At 37.7% G+C, this 18,346-nt stretch overlaps 2 protein-coding genes across 9 annotated transcripts in view; one reads left to right on the top strand and one right to left on the bottom strand.

The window, feature by feature from the left end:
* Positions 1–14,277, top strand: LOC133559431 (cytoplasmic dynein 2 light intermediate chain 1-like). 2 transcript variants are annotated; one of them, XM_061911181.1, is made up of 13 exons: positions 2–105; positions 211–334; positions 1,514–1,548; positions 1,612–1,681; positions 4,929–5,017; positions 7,083–7,281; positions 7,347–7,415; positions 7,479–7,556; positions 7,656–7,735; positions 11,678–11,748; positions 11,878–11,975; positions 12,040–12,132; positions 13,425–14,277. In XM_061911181.1, the coding sequence occupies exons 1-13, from the start codon at positions 92–94 to the stop codon at positions 13,485–13,487; spliced, it is 1,083 nt and encodes a 360-aa protein (XP_061767165.1). In that variant the 5' UTR covers positions 2–91; the 3' UTR covers positions 13,488–14,277. The 2 variants fall into 2 exon arrangements, with proteins under 2 accessions (XP_061767167.1, XP_061767165.1); XM_061911183.1 differs by lacking the exons at positions 1,612–1,681; positions 4,929–5,017 and having other exon boundaries at positions 1–105.
* LOC133559429 (ATP-binding cassette sub-family G member 5-like) overlaps positions 11,534–18,346 on the bottom strand; it is an 18,586-nt gene continuing 11,773 nt past the window's right edge. For 2 of the 7 annotated variants that reach the window (XM_061911172.1, XM_061911177.1), the window contains 6 exons: positions 17,297–17,435; positions 16,278–16,351; positions 16,087–16,198; positions 15,906–16,018; positions 15,617–15,831; positions 11,536–11,936 (listed from right to left, as the gene is read on the bottom strand). In XM_061911172.1, coding sequence (XP_061767156.1) covers positions 15,647–15,831; positions 15,906–16,018; positions 16,087–16,198; positions 16,278–16,351; positions 17,297–17,435 — 623 coding nt within the window. In that variant the 3' untranslated portion in view covers positions 11,536–11,936; positions 15,617–15,646. Of the gene's footprint in view, positions 11,988–15,612; positions 15,832–15,905; positions 16,019–16,086; positions 16,199–16,277; positions 16,352–17,296; positions 17,436–18,346 lie in introns of all 7 variants that reach the window. The other 5 variants (XR_009808172.1, XM_061911178.1, XM_061911176.1 and 2 more) reach the window with 5 other exon arrangements.

The raw sequence follows: 18,346 nt of genomic DNA on the forward strand, positions 1-18,346 counted from the left end.
AACCGGATATACGTCATCAACATGTGCCCGTTGCTGTGGCGACGCATTCTGGCGCTACGTCATATTTAGCAAGACATGCTCGCTACCGATTATGGCTAAAACAAGGTGAGTAAAAGTGTCTTTGTTTAATTGTGTGCTTTCTGGCCGTATCATAAGTCACAACATCCAGTTTTAGCGAAGGTGAATTAAGTGTATGTATATGTTTACCAGCTCGGACAAGTTGTGGGAGCTGGCCGCGGCGGAGGTCCAAAGTGTGGAGAATGGAGGGTCAGAGGAGGGTGGAGGAGAGGCGGTCGGTGAAAGGACTGTCTTCCTGATGGGGAGCAAGGCCGGGGTGTGTTCTTGTTCAAACGTCACTTTTTACCAGAAGTGTTTCATGTAGCTTGATTGAGACCTTTAGTCGTAGATTGCACAGTAAAGTACATATTCTGTACGGTACAATCGACCACTAAATGGTAACACCCGAATAAGTTTTTCAACTTGTTTAAGTCGGGGTCCACGTAAATCAATTCATGGTACACATATATACCGTGGGGGAAGAAAATATTTAGTCAGCCACCGATTGTGCAAGTTCTCCCACTTAAAATGATGACAGAGGTCTGTAATTTTCATCATAGGCACACTTCAACTGTGGGAGACAGAATGTGAAAAAGATCCAGGAATTCTAATTGGAGGAATTTTAAATAATTTATTTGTAAATTATGTAATATAAGTATTTGGTCAACCATTCAAAGTTCTCACTGATGGAAGGAAGTTTTGGCTCAAAATCTCACGATACATGGTCCCATTGTTTCTTTCCTTAACACGGATCAATTGTTCTGTCCCCTTAGCAGAAAAACAGCCCTAAAGCATTACGTTTCCACTCCTATGCTTCACAGTAGATATGGTGTTCTTGGGATGCAAGTTAGTATTCTTGTTCCTCCAAACACAACAAATTGACTTTATACCAAAAATGGATACATGGATGATACAGCTGAGGATTGGGAGAATGTCATGTGGTCAGATGAAACCAAAATAGAACTTTTTGGCATAAACTCAACTCGTCGTGTTTGGAGGAAGAAGAATACTGAGTTGCATCCCAAGAACACCACACCTACTGTGAAGCATGGGGGTGGAAACATCATGCTTTGGGGCTGTTTTTCTGCTAAGAGGACAGGACGATTGATCCGTGTTAAGGAAAGAATGAATGGGGCCATGTATCAAGAGATTTTGAGCCAAAACCTCCTTCCATCAGTAAGAGCTTTGAATGGTTGACCAAATACTTATTTTCCACCATAATTTACAAATAAATTCTTCAAAATTCCTACAATGTGAATTCCTGGATTTTTTTTTCACATTCTGTTTCTCACAGTTGAAGTGTACCTGATATGAAAATTACAGACCTTTGTCATCATTTTAAGTGGGAGAACTTGCACAATCGGTGGCTGACTAAATACTTTTTTGCCCCGCTGTACTGTCAGCATAATACAGTCATCACAGGTTAATAATGAGCTCATTGTGTTTGTTGTTGCAGGGCAAGACGTCCATTCTACTCAGATGTCTGGACAGGTGAGTTGTTAGTGGTGGTTGGAAAAGCTGGAGAAGTCTCAGCTAACATTGTCAACATACCAGGGATGAGCCGGCTAAACCTACTCTGGCTTTGGAGTACACCTTTGGCAGGAGAGCCACAGGACACAACACAGTGAGGATAGAAAATTATATTTTTTACATTTATTATTTCAGCAAGTATTTGTTTATGTATTGTTAAGATTCAAGATTGTTTATTGTCATATGCACAGTTAAACAGACAGTTTGCCGTACAATGAAAATCTTACTTTGCTAGTCCACCCTTCAACAAGTCGCACGGTACTTAGTTAAAAATAAAGAATAAAAAGTATATACAAGGCACAGTAAGTAACATAACATTATTGCACATTCTGATTGACAGTCAACAGTATAAATATGGACGTGACCTTGGGTCACAGCAGCAGTTAAAGTGTCTTTAGTGATCAAATGTGAAAGGTGTCTACAGTGATGGTTCACAGTTCGGGGGTGGTCAAGGTAGAGAAAAGACAAAAGTAAAGACGGGGGCGGGGGGAGCTAGCATTCACAAGTTAGCATTCACAAGCCTGATGGCCTGTGGGTAGAAACCGTTTGTCAGTCTCGTAGTCCTGGATTTCAGGCTCCTGTATCGTCTGCCTGATGGTAGGAGGCTGAAGAGACTGTGCTGGGGGTGTGGAGGCAATACTAAAGTACACTTGGGATACACTAGGGCTGGGCGATATGGCTTTTTTAAAATATCTCAATATTTTTAGGCCATATCGCGATATACAAAATATATCTCAATATTTTTCCTTAGCCTTGAATGAACATTTGATACATATAATCACAACAATATGATGATTCTATGTGTCTACATTAAAACATTCTTCTTCATACTGCATTTATATATGCTCATTTTAAACTTTCACGCAGAGAGGGAAATCACAACTAAGTCAATTGACCAAAACTGTATTTTACTAAACAGTTATTAAGCAGTGGCACAAACATTCATGTCATTTCAAAACAGAAATTGCAAGATTGTCAGAGACATTTTAATCAAGCTATTAGTGCACTTTTGTGCACGATGTCACCAAGATGACATATCAAAACAACACTAAATTAAAGTGCACTTGGTGTACAGAAAACCACTACAATAGTTAAAAACAAATAAAGTGCACTTGTGCATGATGTCACTTAAGATATTTCAATAAGTGTCACATAAAAATGAGCTGCATATTAAATAATATATGTCCTATGGTGTTGATGTGGAAATTGTTGCTTCGGCATTTTGTGGGTGTGGCACCGAATGGAGATGTTGAAATGCAGTTTCAGGCACTCTTCATTCTCTAGCGGGTTGACTTTTCAAATGATGCTACAAATCAGCAGTGCTGCTACTTTTGGTAGCAACGCTTCTGCCGTATGAATGTTCCAACATGTTCCCGCTTGAAGCCAAACCACCGCCAGACTTTTAAAGGGTTTTCTTAAGGCAGAGGTCGGCAACCCAAAACGTTGAAAGTGCCATATTGGACCAAAAATACAAACAACAAATCTGTATGGAGCTGCAAAAAATGACGAGCCGTATATAAGTCTTATAATTTTTTTTACTTCTCCTGTATGACATTCCGACGATAACATTTGTGACGATATATTGTTTTTTTTTTGGTTGATTTAAATTATGCAAGTAATTTTACCGTGATTAGTCATGATTAATCTCTATTCTAAAGTGTGATTAGCCCTAAAGAAATAAACATTTGCTCCCCCGCTCTGCCGTGACTATAAATAGAATCATTTGCCCTTAAAATTGATATAAGTACACCTCTGCATAACACTGTATCCTGATTGTCATTAAAAAAAAAAACAAGACAAAAGAAAGGAATATAGATCAACTTACAAAAAAGAATAACTTTATTAATATTGTTTTTTTAGTCCAACCCAGGGGTCGGCAACCCAAAACGTCGAAAGAGCCACATTGGACCAAAAAAACTAACAAAAAATCTGTCCGGAGCTGCAATTAATGAAAAGCCGTATTTAAGTCTTATAATGAAGGCAACACATGACAGAAGTGTATCTATTAGCTATAATAGCCTACTATCAAAATGGCGACGTGTTGCAGGCTGACGCAAATCGTTATTGACAGACATGTTGAAATGTTATATTTATTCTACACATTTTTACAACATTAGAAACCATTAGTAAATCAGAGGCTACTCAGGAGGTGAGATAATTCCTGGAAAATACTGGCTTATAATGGCTAAAAGTATAGATGCGTGTGTCTATGTTAGAGGAAACAGCAGGCTGTCTTCTCTTAATAGATATATTACAATCTTTGCAAGCTAGGTAATGTTTGCTGTGGTCTGGAACAACATGGCACACAAACAACTATCTGAAATGCAGCCAATATTACATACAGATAATGTGTCATGAGACATGCAAAACTAAATTATTACAAAGAGGATAAAAGTAAAGGAATTTAATTTAGCTCAAATGTACCTACACATGATCGCATAATGATGCTATATGTACATACAGCTAGCCTAAATAGCATGTTAGCATTGATTACCTTGCAGTCATGCACTGACTAAATGTACCTGATTAGCTCTCCAACAAGTCAATAACATCAACAAGCGCACCTATGTGCATTAACGCACAGCATGAAACTTTTGGTGGACAAAATGAGACAAAGGAGTGAAATAGATTTTAAATGTAAACAAACAGTCCACATTATGGTCAGTTCAAGAACCACCGAAATTAGTAGAACAAAACAATGTTCACCAAATACTCCAATCAGTGAAGCATACACACAAACATATTAAACAGTTGGCTTTCTAACAATTGGGAATGTTTGTGTCATATTTGTCCTCAAACATACTAAAAACATAAAAAATATTTTCCCCCCATCTTTTTCCATTTTCAATCCTTTTTAAAAATGCTACGGGGAGCCACTAGGGTGGGTTGTTGACCCCCGTCTCAAGGCAACATTCTCTTTGTCTTGCACATGCAGATACAGTGTCACCACCTCTGGCAACTAAACTAAAAAAAATCAAACTTCATAAAATATTTTTCATTTTTTGTGGATTTTGTTTTTGTAATTTTATTTATTTGGATTTAATTGGATCAAGTGTAAACTCAATGGTAGGTAAAATTTGTATCTATATTATACATCCCATCTATCAGTCAACATACAACCATCATTGCCTATATAGTAGGGCTGTGAATCTTTAAGCACCACACGATTCTATTTGTTTTGATTCTTGGGGGTTATGATTCGATTCACAATCAATTGTCAATTTAAAAGGACTCTTAATTCAAAATCAATCCTGTACTTCTTATTGTTAGATACTGTATGTTGTGTATATACACATGGGCTGGCAAGTAATTCAAACTAACGAGTTGGCGTCTTGTTTCAGCCCAAAGACATTGCCCATTTATGGGAATTAGGAGGCGGTATATCCTTGTCAGACCTGGTCCAGATCCCCATCACTCCTGCCAGCATAAGGTAGTGCACACATACAAACAAGAAACAAAAGAAATATTGCATGTCCAAAAAGAAGTGGGATGGAGCAAAGTATATTTAATACTAACTAAGACCCAACCTCTCTTGATTTTTTTTTTAATGGACGCCAAATTGTGTCTTTGTCACGAAAGCTTTTTTTGACACTGAATTTATAGAATTGTTTTTTTTTTTTGCGTTTTAATTTTGTGAACTGAATTTTTAAATATCAAACTGAAAAAAAAAATGTATTGAAAAAAAACTCAGTGTAAAAAAAAATGCAATTGCTGCTTCAAAAAGCAAGACTAACTTCCGGTAAAATAAGACAAAAGCAATTGATCCTGTCTAAAAAACAGCCAATGAGGTGTCAAAATTGAAGTCATGTGACACGGCTCTTGCAAAACATCATTAAAAAAACAGTTAACTGGGCTACCTGGTCATAATACAACATAATTAACACTTCGATGCGGCCCACTGAATGTTTTCAAAATATATCAATGATATATTTTGATATATATAGTGGATATTTTTTTTACATTTTTTTATTATTTTGCCTTTATTTTTCGCCGTGTTTTTGCATCTTTGTTGCACCTGCAAAAAAACTAACATTCATTCCGTTTTTGAGAAGGTCTTTTTATTTTTTTCTGAAAAGACACTCAGAATGTACATGGATATACATAATGTGGGATTTACAATGCTAACAATGAACAATAAAACACTGAATATTGAGACGATATGACAGTTGTGCTTTTACTGCAAACCACGTCCTTGATATACATATTTTATAATCCACAAAGAGCAACAAAGATGCGACAAACTCTGCAAAACATAAATGCAAAGGGTAAAAAACATCTACATATTCGATACAATATCGCTGGTCTGTAAAACTTTGTGGTATAACTCTGCCATAATTAAGCCCCGCCCACTCTGCCCCACTCAGTTTGTGCCTGGTCTGTGAAACAGCAGAGCTTTGTATGTCACTCAAAAGTGCAAATTAAAATCATTGGAATCATTTCTGTAGTTTGAAAATATCCAGCACGTTGCATTGAAATGTTAATTATGTTGTATCATGCCAAGGTAGGCCAGTTATCTGCTTTTTTTATGCTGTTTTGCAAGACCCGTTTCAGGAGACTTCAAACTTGACACCTCATTGGCTGGTTTTGAGACGGTATCTATGGCTTAAGTCTTATTTTACCTAAAGTGATAATTGCATTTTGAAGCAGTGAATTTTTCGACACAGAATTTTTAAACAATGAATTTTCAAACACTGATTTCTTTTTCAATGAAATTGTCAGCATAATTTGTTTTAAAAAAGTTATGTTCACAGCGGTATAGCTCAGTTGGTAGAGCGGCCGTGCCAGCAATTTAAGGGTTGCAGGTTCAATCCCCGCTTTCGCCATCCTAGTCACTGCTGTTGTGTCCTTGGGCAAGTCACTTTACCCACCTGCTCCCAGTGCCACCCACACTGGTTTGAATGTAAAAATTAGATATTGGGTTTCACTATGTAAAGCGCTTTGAGCCACTAGAGAAAAAGCGCTATGTAAATATAATTCACTTCACTTCACAATATTCAAATGCAAAAAATTCAGTTATATATATTTAGTGTAAAAAAAAAAGCTTTCTTAAAAAGACACAAACTAGCCTCACTTGTTGTGTTTTTCATATTCACGTGTTACCATTTTTAAAACAAAAGACAATGATAAAAAATGTGTAGCAGTAGATAGCTTATTCGGGGAATACACAATAGAGTAGTAAACACAGACATATATTTTATAAGGAATACATTCAGCATATATGATTAATAAAACATTATTTTATAATACGTACACATATTTAGGATTAGTAATTATTCTAGTTCCACATACATTTTATGAAAAATATATATTTTTACTGTTTCTTAAACGGGTTTATATTGATACATTGTTTGGTTGATTTGTGCAATAATTTTACTCCACATATTGACTTGATGAAAGTTTGTAGTGTTGATCACAGAGATGTTTTCCACATTAGTATTGCTCCTCTCTTGTTGAAAACAAACAGTAACTTTAAATGTTTTGTCCTCTTGTTCCAGGTCTCTGTCTGTCATCCTCGTTTTGGACCTTTCCAGTCCAAACGCCCTGTGGGGGACTATGGAGAAGCTGATGCAAGCGGCACAAGTCCAAGTGGAGAAGGCTGCCTCTCAGGCGATGCAGGATGGAAAAAGTCGAGCTGGATCCAAACACCAAATGACTGTCTCCTCTGCGACGCGTGTCCTGCCCAAAGACTACCCCGTAAGCATAAACATTAATGGAGGATAACCAGTATGTTTTATAATGGCGGATGGATGATCTAACAGGACAGAGAGCTGATCAGTCCTTTCCCAGTTCCTCTGCTTATTGTCGGCAGCAAGTACGACCGCTTTCAGGTACATTTTTTTGCAGTGATCTTATGGCATTATTTCTATAGTTAAAAATGGTCAACATTGCAGGAGTTCTCCTCTGACCAGAAAAAAGTGGTGTCTAAGACGTTGCGTTTTGTTGCTCACTACCACGCGGCTTCTCTCATTGTAAGATTATCGAGCCATTTTCGCACATTCACACCAGGGATGCGTCACTATTACTTTGTCTTCTGACTTTTATTCCTCCCCAATTATATCCTTTCACAGTTCACGAGCATCAAGTCAGAGAGCCAGATGTCAAAAACAAAGAGCTTCTTCTCCCGTCTGGCTTTCAATGTGGAAACAAGGTGAGGTTAGATTAGCACAAATTTATCAATTAGCGTCCATGTCAATGCAGCTATTTTAAAGTTTGAGAAGTCCTTTACTATTACATATATCTTACGTAATTGCTCTTATAACTAGTACTTTTTTTTATGTCAATATACATGTCTGCGTGCTTGTGTGTTTATACGTTTAATACAGCGGTGTGAAACTAATTTTCATTTTAGGCCACATTACAGTTATGGGTGCCCTCAGATATATATTTTTATTTGCCTCATGATATCATACAATTTTCCTCTCATTTCATTATTATCATTGCTTAACCAACAAACTGATAGACAACTTGCTTTTGAATCACAAGTCAATGTGACAAGCAGATATTAAAGTTCACTTATTGACTTTTAAAAAATGGGCTTCACGGTGGCAGAGGGGTTAGTGCGTCTGCCTCACAATACGAAGTTCCTGCAGTCCTGGGTTCAAATCCAGGCTCGGGATCTTTCTGTGTGGAGTTTGCATGTTCTCCCCGTGAATGCGTGGGTTCCCTCCGGGTACTCCGGCTTCCTCCCACTTCCAAAGACATGCACCTGGGGATAGGTTGATTGGCAACACTAAATTGGCCCTAGTGTGTGAATGTGAGTGTGAATGTTGTCTGTCTATCTGTGTTGGCCCTGCGATGAGGTGGCGACTTGTCCAGGGTGTACCCTGCCTTCCGCCCGATTGTAGCTGAGATAGGCGCCAGCGCCCCCCGCGACCCCGAAAGGGAATAAGTGGTAGAAAATGGATGGATGAATGGAGTTTGTTGCATCAAATAACAAAATCATGTCCTGTTAAGAACTGCAGCTGGTACACTTTTTTCTGTCAACATTTAAATACATTTAGCTACTTTCTTACTATTTCCAGGCTTTTGCGGGCCACGTAAAAAGATGTCGCCCCTGCCTTGAGTTTGACACATGTGGTGTAATGCATTGGTCTGGCTTAGCACAGGCTTCAAACTTGCATCCACAAATCCCCACTGGTTGAGAGTTACATTTGGCAGTGCTAGCCAATGAGCTAAAAGCCTGTCAACTCAGTGTTCAGCACATCTCCAAAAATGTTGGAAAGTGTGGTTTACAAGACCTACTCACATAGTCACACTAGCTGGCCTCCTTGTACAGAGCTTAATTGGATTTGTGATGGGGCTCTTGACTCAAAACAATTGTATCTTAAATTAACGTATTCCATTGAAATGAATTAAAAAGCTATTTAGTTGGTGTTTGCTTCCCCCCAAACACCACAATTTTAACTTGCCTTTAAAAAAAAAAAACTTTTAGATAAAAAATATTGAATAAAAACAACAGTACAGAAGATACTCATGACAACTACAGTAGTAGTATACAATTTGATGTAATAATAATAAGTAATAATAATTTAAAGTGTTTCCCTTGGAGAATTGACTTCTTACTGCATCTCCTTCCAGCTGCTACTCCGTCAATAACACCATTTGCAGCTTTTCCATATTTTATGTCCGCCGTTTATATATTTTAACATTCCTGGCTGGCGTTAGTCTCATTCTGCTTCAGTATGTTGCAGACTAGCAGCACAATGCTGTAATTGCTTCACTATGTTGGCGACACTCTGTCATGGTTTTGATAATTTCTTTCTTTAATTCATTGAATGTCATCTACTTCGTCTTCTCAGCACTGTTCTTAACACTCACTCTCTTTCTTCCATGCTTGGAAACACAAAGTTATGTACATCTCTAGCTCTTAAGCTAATGCTAGCGAGTAAGAAAAAATATACGGAGGATCTCACAGTATTCACACCAACTGATGGCAGGGATACTTGTAGCTCTTAAGTCTTGCTTGCAATCTAAAGCATAACGATTAGCCAAACAAACAGCTTTTAATTATGTTGGACCGGAATAAAAATAGTATGAGAATAAAATGGGGGAATTCTAAATAGTATCATTAAAAATGGTACGAAAAGGGATTACCCACAATACTTCTTAAATGAAAATGTAAAAAGTGATAATATAAAGGAAGTAGTTAAAAGCTTCAATAAGTACTTAGAAAATATTGGAGCAAATCTAGAGGAAAAGATTCCAGATCCTGAGTCAGTTGAGGACTTGAATGACCCCATGGACAGAAATCCAAACTCGATGTTCCTCAATAATGTGGCAAAAGAAGAAATAATTAAAATTGTAAAGAAATGTAAATCCAAGACCTCAACGGATTTTCACCAAATAGATATAAAAGCCATAAAAAAGTTATTGAAGACATCTCAGATCATTTAACGTATATCAGTAATCTATCATCTCAAAGAGAGAAATTCCCAAACAAAATGAAAATGGCCAAAGTTGGTCCGATTTATAAGACTGGAGACAAACACTAATTTACAAACTATAGATCCGTTTCATTATTTGGGGATGGCGTGGCGCAGTTGGGAGAGTGGCCGTGCCAGCAGCCTGAAGGTTACTGGTTCAATCCTCACCTTCCACCAACCTCGTCATGATCCGTGTGTCCTTGAGCAAGACACTTCACCCCTGCTCCTGATGGGTCATAGACGGTTAGGGTCTTGCATAGCAACTCCCGCCATTGGTGTGTGAATGGGTAATTGTGGAAAATAGTGTCAAAGCGATATCTTGCGGCCTACCACAGGGAACAATACTGAGACCCCAATTGTTCAATCTTTATATACACGACATATGTAAAGTTACAAAAGACTTAAAGTTACTTTTATCTGCAGACGACACAACTGCGTTTTGTTCAGGGGAAAACACACAGAAGCTAATACAAATACTACCAGAAGAAATTAATAAATTCAATAGATGCTTTAACATAAACAGATTATCTTTGAATTTAAAAATAATGGTATTTGGTAACAGTAGAAAAGAAAGTCAAACACAAATACACGGAGTAGACATTGAAAGAATAAAACAAATCAACATTCTGGAAGTCTCATAAATATACACACCACAAGATGGCAAGAAATATTTCTCTCATGAATAAAGCAAAATATGTTCTAGACCAAAAATCACTCAATAATCTCTAATGCTCGACGTTGTTACCATATATGTATGAGTTATTGTGGAAAAAAATGGGGAAATAACTACAAAAATACACTTCATTCATTAACCGTGTTACAAAAAAAACCAATTAGAATAATACATAATTTTGTATACAGAGAACATGCAAACCCTTTATTTATTAAATCAAAAATATTGAAATTCCTCGATGTAGTGAATTTGAAAACGGCTAAAATTATGTACAAAGCAAACTATGTAAACTGCTACCCAAGAACGTACAACAATTCCATCCATCCATCCATCCATTTCCTACCGCTTATTCCCCTTTTAGGGGTCGCGGGGGGCGCTGGCGCCTATCTCAGCTACAATCGGGCTTCTCAACAAAAGAAGAGGAATATAACCTCAGAGAAAAGTGTAATTTAAAACATTTGTATACATGGACAACACTAAATACCTTTAGCATATCTGTATGATTTATGGAATCGATTAAGCAAAGAAGCCGAACAATGTACTAACTTGATGCAGTTTAAAAGGCTATTCAAACAAAGTGTTTACAATGTATAAGGAAAAAGAACAACAATACTAATTGAAACTAAGATATGATTCATCTCTTCATGTGAATCGTAACTGACCTAACTTATATGAAGAGAACTGTTGTATTTAAAAAATATTAATACAACTGTGCTAAAAATTGAAAACAGGAAGTCAACATATATGTGTAAAAACTGCTGTGAAGTGGAAATGGGGCAGGTTTAAATAAACTGCTTCTTCCTAATCCTTTTAGAGTATGTTGTAAAGAGAAATGGAAAACATGTGATGTATGTTGAAACTGTATTCATGTTTGAAATCAACTTTAACAAACCAACAAAACACTCTTAATTTAGTGCTCTCCTTAATTGAAGTATTGTTGTTTATTACAATTTTACAAATGTTATATTTATTGTGTACACTTTTATATTTTCAGTAAAACAATATCATGTGACCCAAGTAAGCCACTCATCATTCCAGCAGGCGCCGACTCTTTCAGCCAAATCGGTGAGCAGGTCGCCATCTTGTGGCAAAGATGAATACAGCATGAAAACACATTAAACACCCAATGGCTTTTAATATTCTTATTGTTACATTTATTCGTGGTAACGGAATTGTTTGTTTAAAATGCGGCAGGGTCCCCTCCCACGACCAATGTGGACATCGCTTCACTGCATGCCAGAAACCCCAAAGACCTGTGGAAGAAAGTCTTTGAGCATATCTTCCCTCCTGAGGTCAGCCAAGCACTGGAAGAAAATGCCTAATTTAGGACTCATTAATTTTAGTTTATCCATGCAGAGCCTCAGTGAGCAGAAGGAACTGAAGGATCCGGCCAAAGACCCTCAATACAGCGAGCCTCAGATTGATGCCATGCGGGCACAGAAAGATCAGGTGATAAACCACCACACACCACTAGTTAGCTCCTCTTGTGCATGCTCATGACATTAGTTATGAAGAACTAGAACAGTGCTATTTGCACAGTTAGTTGAGCTCCAAAAGCGGTACAAGGACATGATTTTCAATATGTACAATCACAAAGTGTTCAGAGTATTATTATTATAATTATTTGGGTAGTATTTACTTATTGGTTTCTGTTACTGTTACTTAGTCTGTGTATGTGTGTGCTTATATATGTCTACATTGTAAGAATGTATATTTGTGCAAAAGAAAAAAATAATGGTTATACATGAGTAAAACATATTTATAATATATTGCAATAAGAAGTAAATTAATAATTGTAACGGTCGGTATTTATTTTATAAATAAAGCGTAGGAATAAAAAAGTTTCACTTCTTCCCAAGCCTTTTTGGAGATGAAAAACCTAAACATTATATATTATTGTCTTCTTTTTTTTTTACTATACTGTAATATTAAATATGATTTCACCTTTTAAAAATGTTTTTTTCTTTGTTGTTAACATGTCCAAAATAAACCACTACTACTAGAGTCAGGCCGTGTAAACGGGGGGTTCTTAACCTTGTTGACCTCAGGTCCCAACCTTTCCGCTGCAGAGGAGCCCACTCAAATATCAACATTGAATTAGTAATCTTACTTTTTATTTTAATCATGTTCATTAATAATATCTGACCTACTTACAGTAACAGGATAAACCTTGTCAAATGATATGAAAACGTGTTAATCACAAAGATTATTATTTAACACACAAACCTCAGGCTTAGGTTAGGCTGATTAGAAAATAAGTAAGAAGAGACTCATAAATAGCTTACAAAAAAAAGATAACGGTACATACAATTGTTGTGCTAAAATACACTAAATTAATAATTAATATGTTTCTTAACTAAACTGTCAATACAATTGCAGTGCAAATTAAATTACAGCTTCCCCACTTTAGTCATAATTTTTGCACTTATGTCCCTAAGGACAAGTGGTACAAAATGGATGGATGGAAGAAACTTCTCTATGGCTTTGTCTCAAACAGAGGAAGTCTGGAGCTGGAGTTATGGTTTGTGTGGTGGGAAAGTGTTATACAAACCGAGGATTGCTGAAAGCTCTCCAAGGGGCGCTGGCAGCCCAACAATTGTTACGAAACACTAGTGTCACCTGTAGTTACCTTAGTTGAGTCACCTTTTGAAGATTAAAGGTTTCTGCCTGGTGCAGTTTTGAATTTATGAAGGCTTTTATGTGTGTCTTGACCTCAGTCTATGTTTTCTCTCTATTTGTAGGAGTTGGAAGAGTACAAGAAGAACGCAGCAAAGTCCTGGAAAGGCCTAGATCTGGACACATAAGACCCCTAAACATCCTGAACAGGATTAAGATGCAACCAATGAATGATATTAGAAACTTGTTGATTATTTTTTACAGAAATGGACAAAGGCAAGCATACTAATCATGTAAACGGAGAAACACATTTTTAGTACCACTGTACTATACTACTCAGTGGCCTAGTGGGTAGAGTGTCCGCTCTGAGATCGATAGGTCGTGAGTTCAAATCCCGGCTGAGTCATACCAAAGACTATAAAAATGGGACCCAATACCTCCCTGCTTGGCACTCAGCATTAAGGGTTGGAATTAGGGGTTAAATCACCATACATGATTCCCGGGCGCGGCACCGCTGCTGCCCACTGCTCCTCTCACCTCCCAGGAGGTGATCAAGGGTGATGGGTCAAATGCAGAGAATAATTTCGCTACACCTAGTGTGTGTGTGACAATCATTGGTACTTTAACTTTCTTTTTATTAGTCCCCCTACATACTCTACATAGTCATTCTCACATGCACTGTTCTGTAAATTCTCTAATCAACACATCTATTCAATCAATTGCAGTGTCATGGTCGGGCAATGTGTGGTCTACAAAAAAAACCTCCCAAATCGGCACATTGGCATGAACCCCTTGATGCAGTTTATTTTTCAGTAACTCCACAGGATGGCAGCTGCTGCATTTGAATAATCGTGAGTGGTCAGCATCCGGCAGCTTCATCTATCTACCTCTGCATGCTCTATAAAATGTTGCTACTCAGCTGTTGGGGTGAAACTCGCGTGTTACTGTTCATAATAAACTTATCCTATTGCTGACTGAGCAACTTGTTCTTAAACCGCTACTACAACATTGGTTCTGTTGTTGCTGTGTTGTGCGACATCACCTTGTGGTTCCGAAAACTCCTTTCCGCTTTCCCACTCCCTCCCAAACATTAATGATGTTTGGAAAAAAAAAGTATATATAGGTTTTCCCTTTTAGAAGTTATGTCTCCCTCCAGTTATCGCCCTGTCCTCTTTGCAGTTTACATGCTAAGATTACTATGCTAGCAATTTAGCACATTTGATACTTTTTCACTTAATCTTAAAACTGTGTTAGCTGTTCCCCCTATTAATGATATATTGTTACTTGGCGCCATCTTAAGTTTGCTGGCTGTTTACATTAAAAGGCTAGTATTACTATGCCAATATCTATGCTAGCGTTTAATCTAGTTTTGTACATCCGTGGCGCCATCTTAAAAGTGTGCATGCATTTCATATTTTGACATGTTAATATTTTTAGTGCTAGCAATTTAACAAATTGCATATGTTTTAACCTTATAATCATGGATTTTGTTACTTGGCGCCATCCTAAAAGTATCCTTGCTGTTCTCCATTTTAGCTTATTTGGTACTTTTTAGCCTAAGAATCATTGATTTTGCTACTTAGCGCCATCTTAGAATTGTGCAAGCTGTTTACATGTTTACAATAACAGGCTAGCATTACTATGCTAGCATTGACGCTAATTTTGTACATTTTAACTGTGGATTTTGTTACTTGGCGCCATTTTAAAAGTATGGTAGCTCTTCTTCATATGTTGACACGCTAAATTTAACATGCTAGCAATTTAGCAAATGTTTTTTACGTTTTAACCTTATATTATTCAATTTTGTTTCTTGGCGCCATCTGAAATGTATGTTACCTGTTCTCTTGTTAGCATGCTAACAATTTATGCTACAATTTTTGCTAATTTGATAATATATATATATATATATATATATATATATATATATATATATATATATATATATATATATATATACCAAAAGGGAATAAGCGGTAGAAAATGGATGGATGGATATGTGTAACATGTATTAGTATTACTTTTGGGTAACTTTTTAGAACGCTGTAAGTACTGTTCTATATATTGAACAATAAACCTTTACAGGGTTTCACTTGTAAAGCGCTTTGAGTCACTAGAGAAAAGCGCTATATAAATATAATTCACTTCACTTCACTTCACTACAGTTACATTTGTATTTGTTTATAAATTGCAACTCATTTCTGAGAGTTCAAAAACATTCACTTATGCTTGCATTATTTACAGATGAAATCACATTAGTGCAAATGAGACAATGCAGTGTAAATGCAGAATTTTTTTTAGATAAGGCAGGCGTACCTACAGTTATGTCCAGTGCTGTTAATAGAAGGGGTCAGTGGAGCACCAGTCTGTCTCTGATCTTGAAGCTGACCATGCCCAGCAGTAGCAGTGCAGGAAGGAAGGTGTACAGCAGGACAAAGTCCAGAATGTAGCGGGACAGAGCTCCAGGGTAGCCTTCATCGATGATCTGATTGCCCTGAGTGACGATACAGTCTCCTTGGAAAGGTCTGGAATGATCTAAGAAGAAGAAGGAGCAGCTAATGCGTATCTTGCATGTCTTAAAAGTGTCCTCCATGTAGAGAAGAGCTCACTGCATGTGAAGTGAAGATCGTGAAACTCTGTGACGATGAGGAGCTCACAGCTGTATTTCTGGAACGTCAAGTAGCTCAGCCATTGGAACACAGTCGGCATCTGCGCCATACTTCTGTTGACACAATAATATGCATTTTCAATGTGAAGTTGACGCAGGAATCCTAAAAGTACTTTTTGTACCGTAGGAAACCAGAGCCCACTAAGATCCCTGCTATGTTGAGCAGAGCCACTCCAGTGTTCACCATGTTTGGGTCTTGGACCACTCCCAACAAAACCACAGTCAGCAGCTCGCCTGGGAGACGTGAAATAAATCCCACAAATCACATTTAGAGGTAAAGTCACAAATTATGTAATTTTACTGGTCAGCTGACCTATGATGTGAGGAACCATGACCACGGCAGTAAAACTGAGGAAGCGCCAAGTCTCAGGGTGCATCCCCACAGTCCTAAAAGGAAATTAATTTACTTTTTACGTTTAATTAACAAACGTACACAAATATATAAAAATAATCATAGAGGAAGTCACGTTAGAGTTAGGCCTGAGGCTGGGTCTTGGATTAGGGTTAGGATTTTGGCTGGAGTTCAGGGTCAGATTAGGGTCGGCATTTGATTTGGATTTAGGGTCGGGGAGGATGTCAGTATTAGGGCTAGACTATGGGGCAAAGTTAGGGTTTGTGTTCAGGTTAGGGCTAGCCTTGGGGTTAGTGTTGGCACCTGTGTTAAGGGTTAGATTTAGAACTGCAGTTGGTTTTAGGATTTTGGCTGGATTTCAGGGTTAGATTAGGGTTGGTGTTTGAGTTGTCAGCGCTGGGGCTTCAGAATCAGATAAGGGTTAGGTTCGCGTTTGGTATTAGGACTCGAGTTGGGGTTCGGGGTTAAATTATGGTTAGTGCTCGGGGTTGGTATTAGGTCTAGGGCTGGAGTTCAGGGTCAGATTAGTGTTGCTTCTCAGGTTGGCGTTAGGACCAGTGTTGAGGCGTCAGATTAGGGATGGTGTTACAACTGTGGCTGCAGTACAGGGTCAGATTAGGGTTGGTTCTCAAATTGGTGTTAGGACCAGTGTTCAGGCGTCAGATTAGTGTTGGTGTAAGAACTCGGTCTGGAGTACAAAGTTGGTGTTAGGACTGGTCACAGCTGCATTTTGGGGGGTTAGGTCAGTTTTAGGACAAGATCTGGGGTTTGTGGTCAGATTTGGGTTGGCGTTTAGGGTTAGTGTTAGGTTGATGGTTAGAGTTAGTGTAAGGTTTGGCACATTATTTATCATAATACTACCATTAAACCTAATTGACTGTACCACTAACAGAAGAGTGGGGGGTAATTAGCCAAATGACAACATAAGCAGCCAATGCATTGTGTTATTTGTAGTATCAGTCAGAGTTAAGAGAACCTACCAGTAGAGAAAAGAAGTGAAGATGAAGACACTGATGACACTAAATGGCAGGATGTGGAAGATGTAGGCCAGGAACATCTGCCATTTACTGTACAGTCCATCCTGACTCTCCTGGTCACCAATGGCTCTCAGGGCAGGAACTACAACAAGCACACAAGTATAAACATCTTGTATTAACCACTGTATTGACTATTGCTGTAATCATTAAGACTCAAGGTCAATGTTGTTGTTTTTTTACCACTTTTTAAATGTGGCGTCTTATCATTTACATTTCATCTTTACTATCTTCAGCTCAAAAGTACACTACAGTAAGTCAGCAAGATAATGAACAAATTGTTTTGTTTGTCACCCATTAACCACATTTTGGCAAGCTTTCTCCCAGAGATTGGTGAAGAAAGGTAAATTATAACATTGGAAAATAAAATATAAAAAAAATAAGTATTTCTTTACACATTTTACACCGGTTTAAGTAACATAGTCTTGATGATTTGAAGTTTATAAATTTAACAAACAAATCTTTTTTTATTTAATTGAAGACATAGCAACAATTAAAATGTGAAGCAATGCGCCATGATTAGCAAATAGTGAGGCAAGCTTCATTTTAAAGAACGCTATGAAATATCTAATATCATGATATATATTATTAATTGCAGTTGACCTAATTACTGACAAATTACGAAAGGCCGTAAATATATATATTTTTAGGCCATGCCGGCCATCTTTGTGGAATATTTAAAGTTAAGTTAAAGTTAAAGTACCAATGATTGTCACACACACTAGGTGTGTGGAAATTTGTCCTCTGCATTTGACCCATCCCCTTGATCACCCTCTGGGAATTGAGGGGAGCAGTGGGCAGCAGCGGTGCCACGCCTGGGAATCATTTATGGTGATTTAACCCCCAATTCCAACCCTTGATGCTGAGTGCCAAGCAGGGAGGCAATGGGTCCCATTTTTATAGTCTTTGGTATGACTCGGCCGGGGTTTGAACTCACAATCTACCAATCTCAGGGCGGACACTCTAACCACTAGGCCACTGATTAGGTTTAGCACA

The sequence above is a fragment of the Nerophis ophidion genome, linkage group LG09, assembly GCF_033978795.1.
Source record: "Nerophis ophidion isolate RoL-2023_Sa linkage group LG09, RoL_Noph_v1.0, whole genome shotgun sequence".
NCBI classification, from domain to species: domain Eukaryota; kingdom Metazoa; phylum Chordata; class Actinopteri; order Syngnathiformes; family Syngnathidae; genus Nerophis; species Nerophis ophidion.

Excerpts from the sequence above, each read along its gene's own strand:
- LOC133559431 (XM_061911181.1), top strand. Across the intron at positions 1,549-1,611 it reads CTACTCAGATGTCTGGACAG|GGATGAGCCGGCTAAACCTA; the intron begins GTGAGTTGTTAG and ends TCAACATACCAG. Across the intron at positions 7,736-11,677 it reads GCTTTCAATGTGGAAACAAG|TAAAACAATATCATGTGACC; the intron begins GTGAGGTTAGAT and ends TTATATTTTCAG.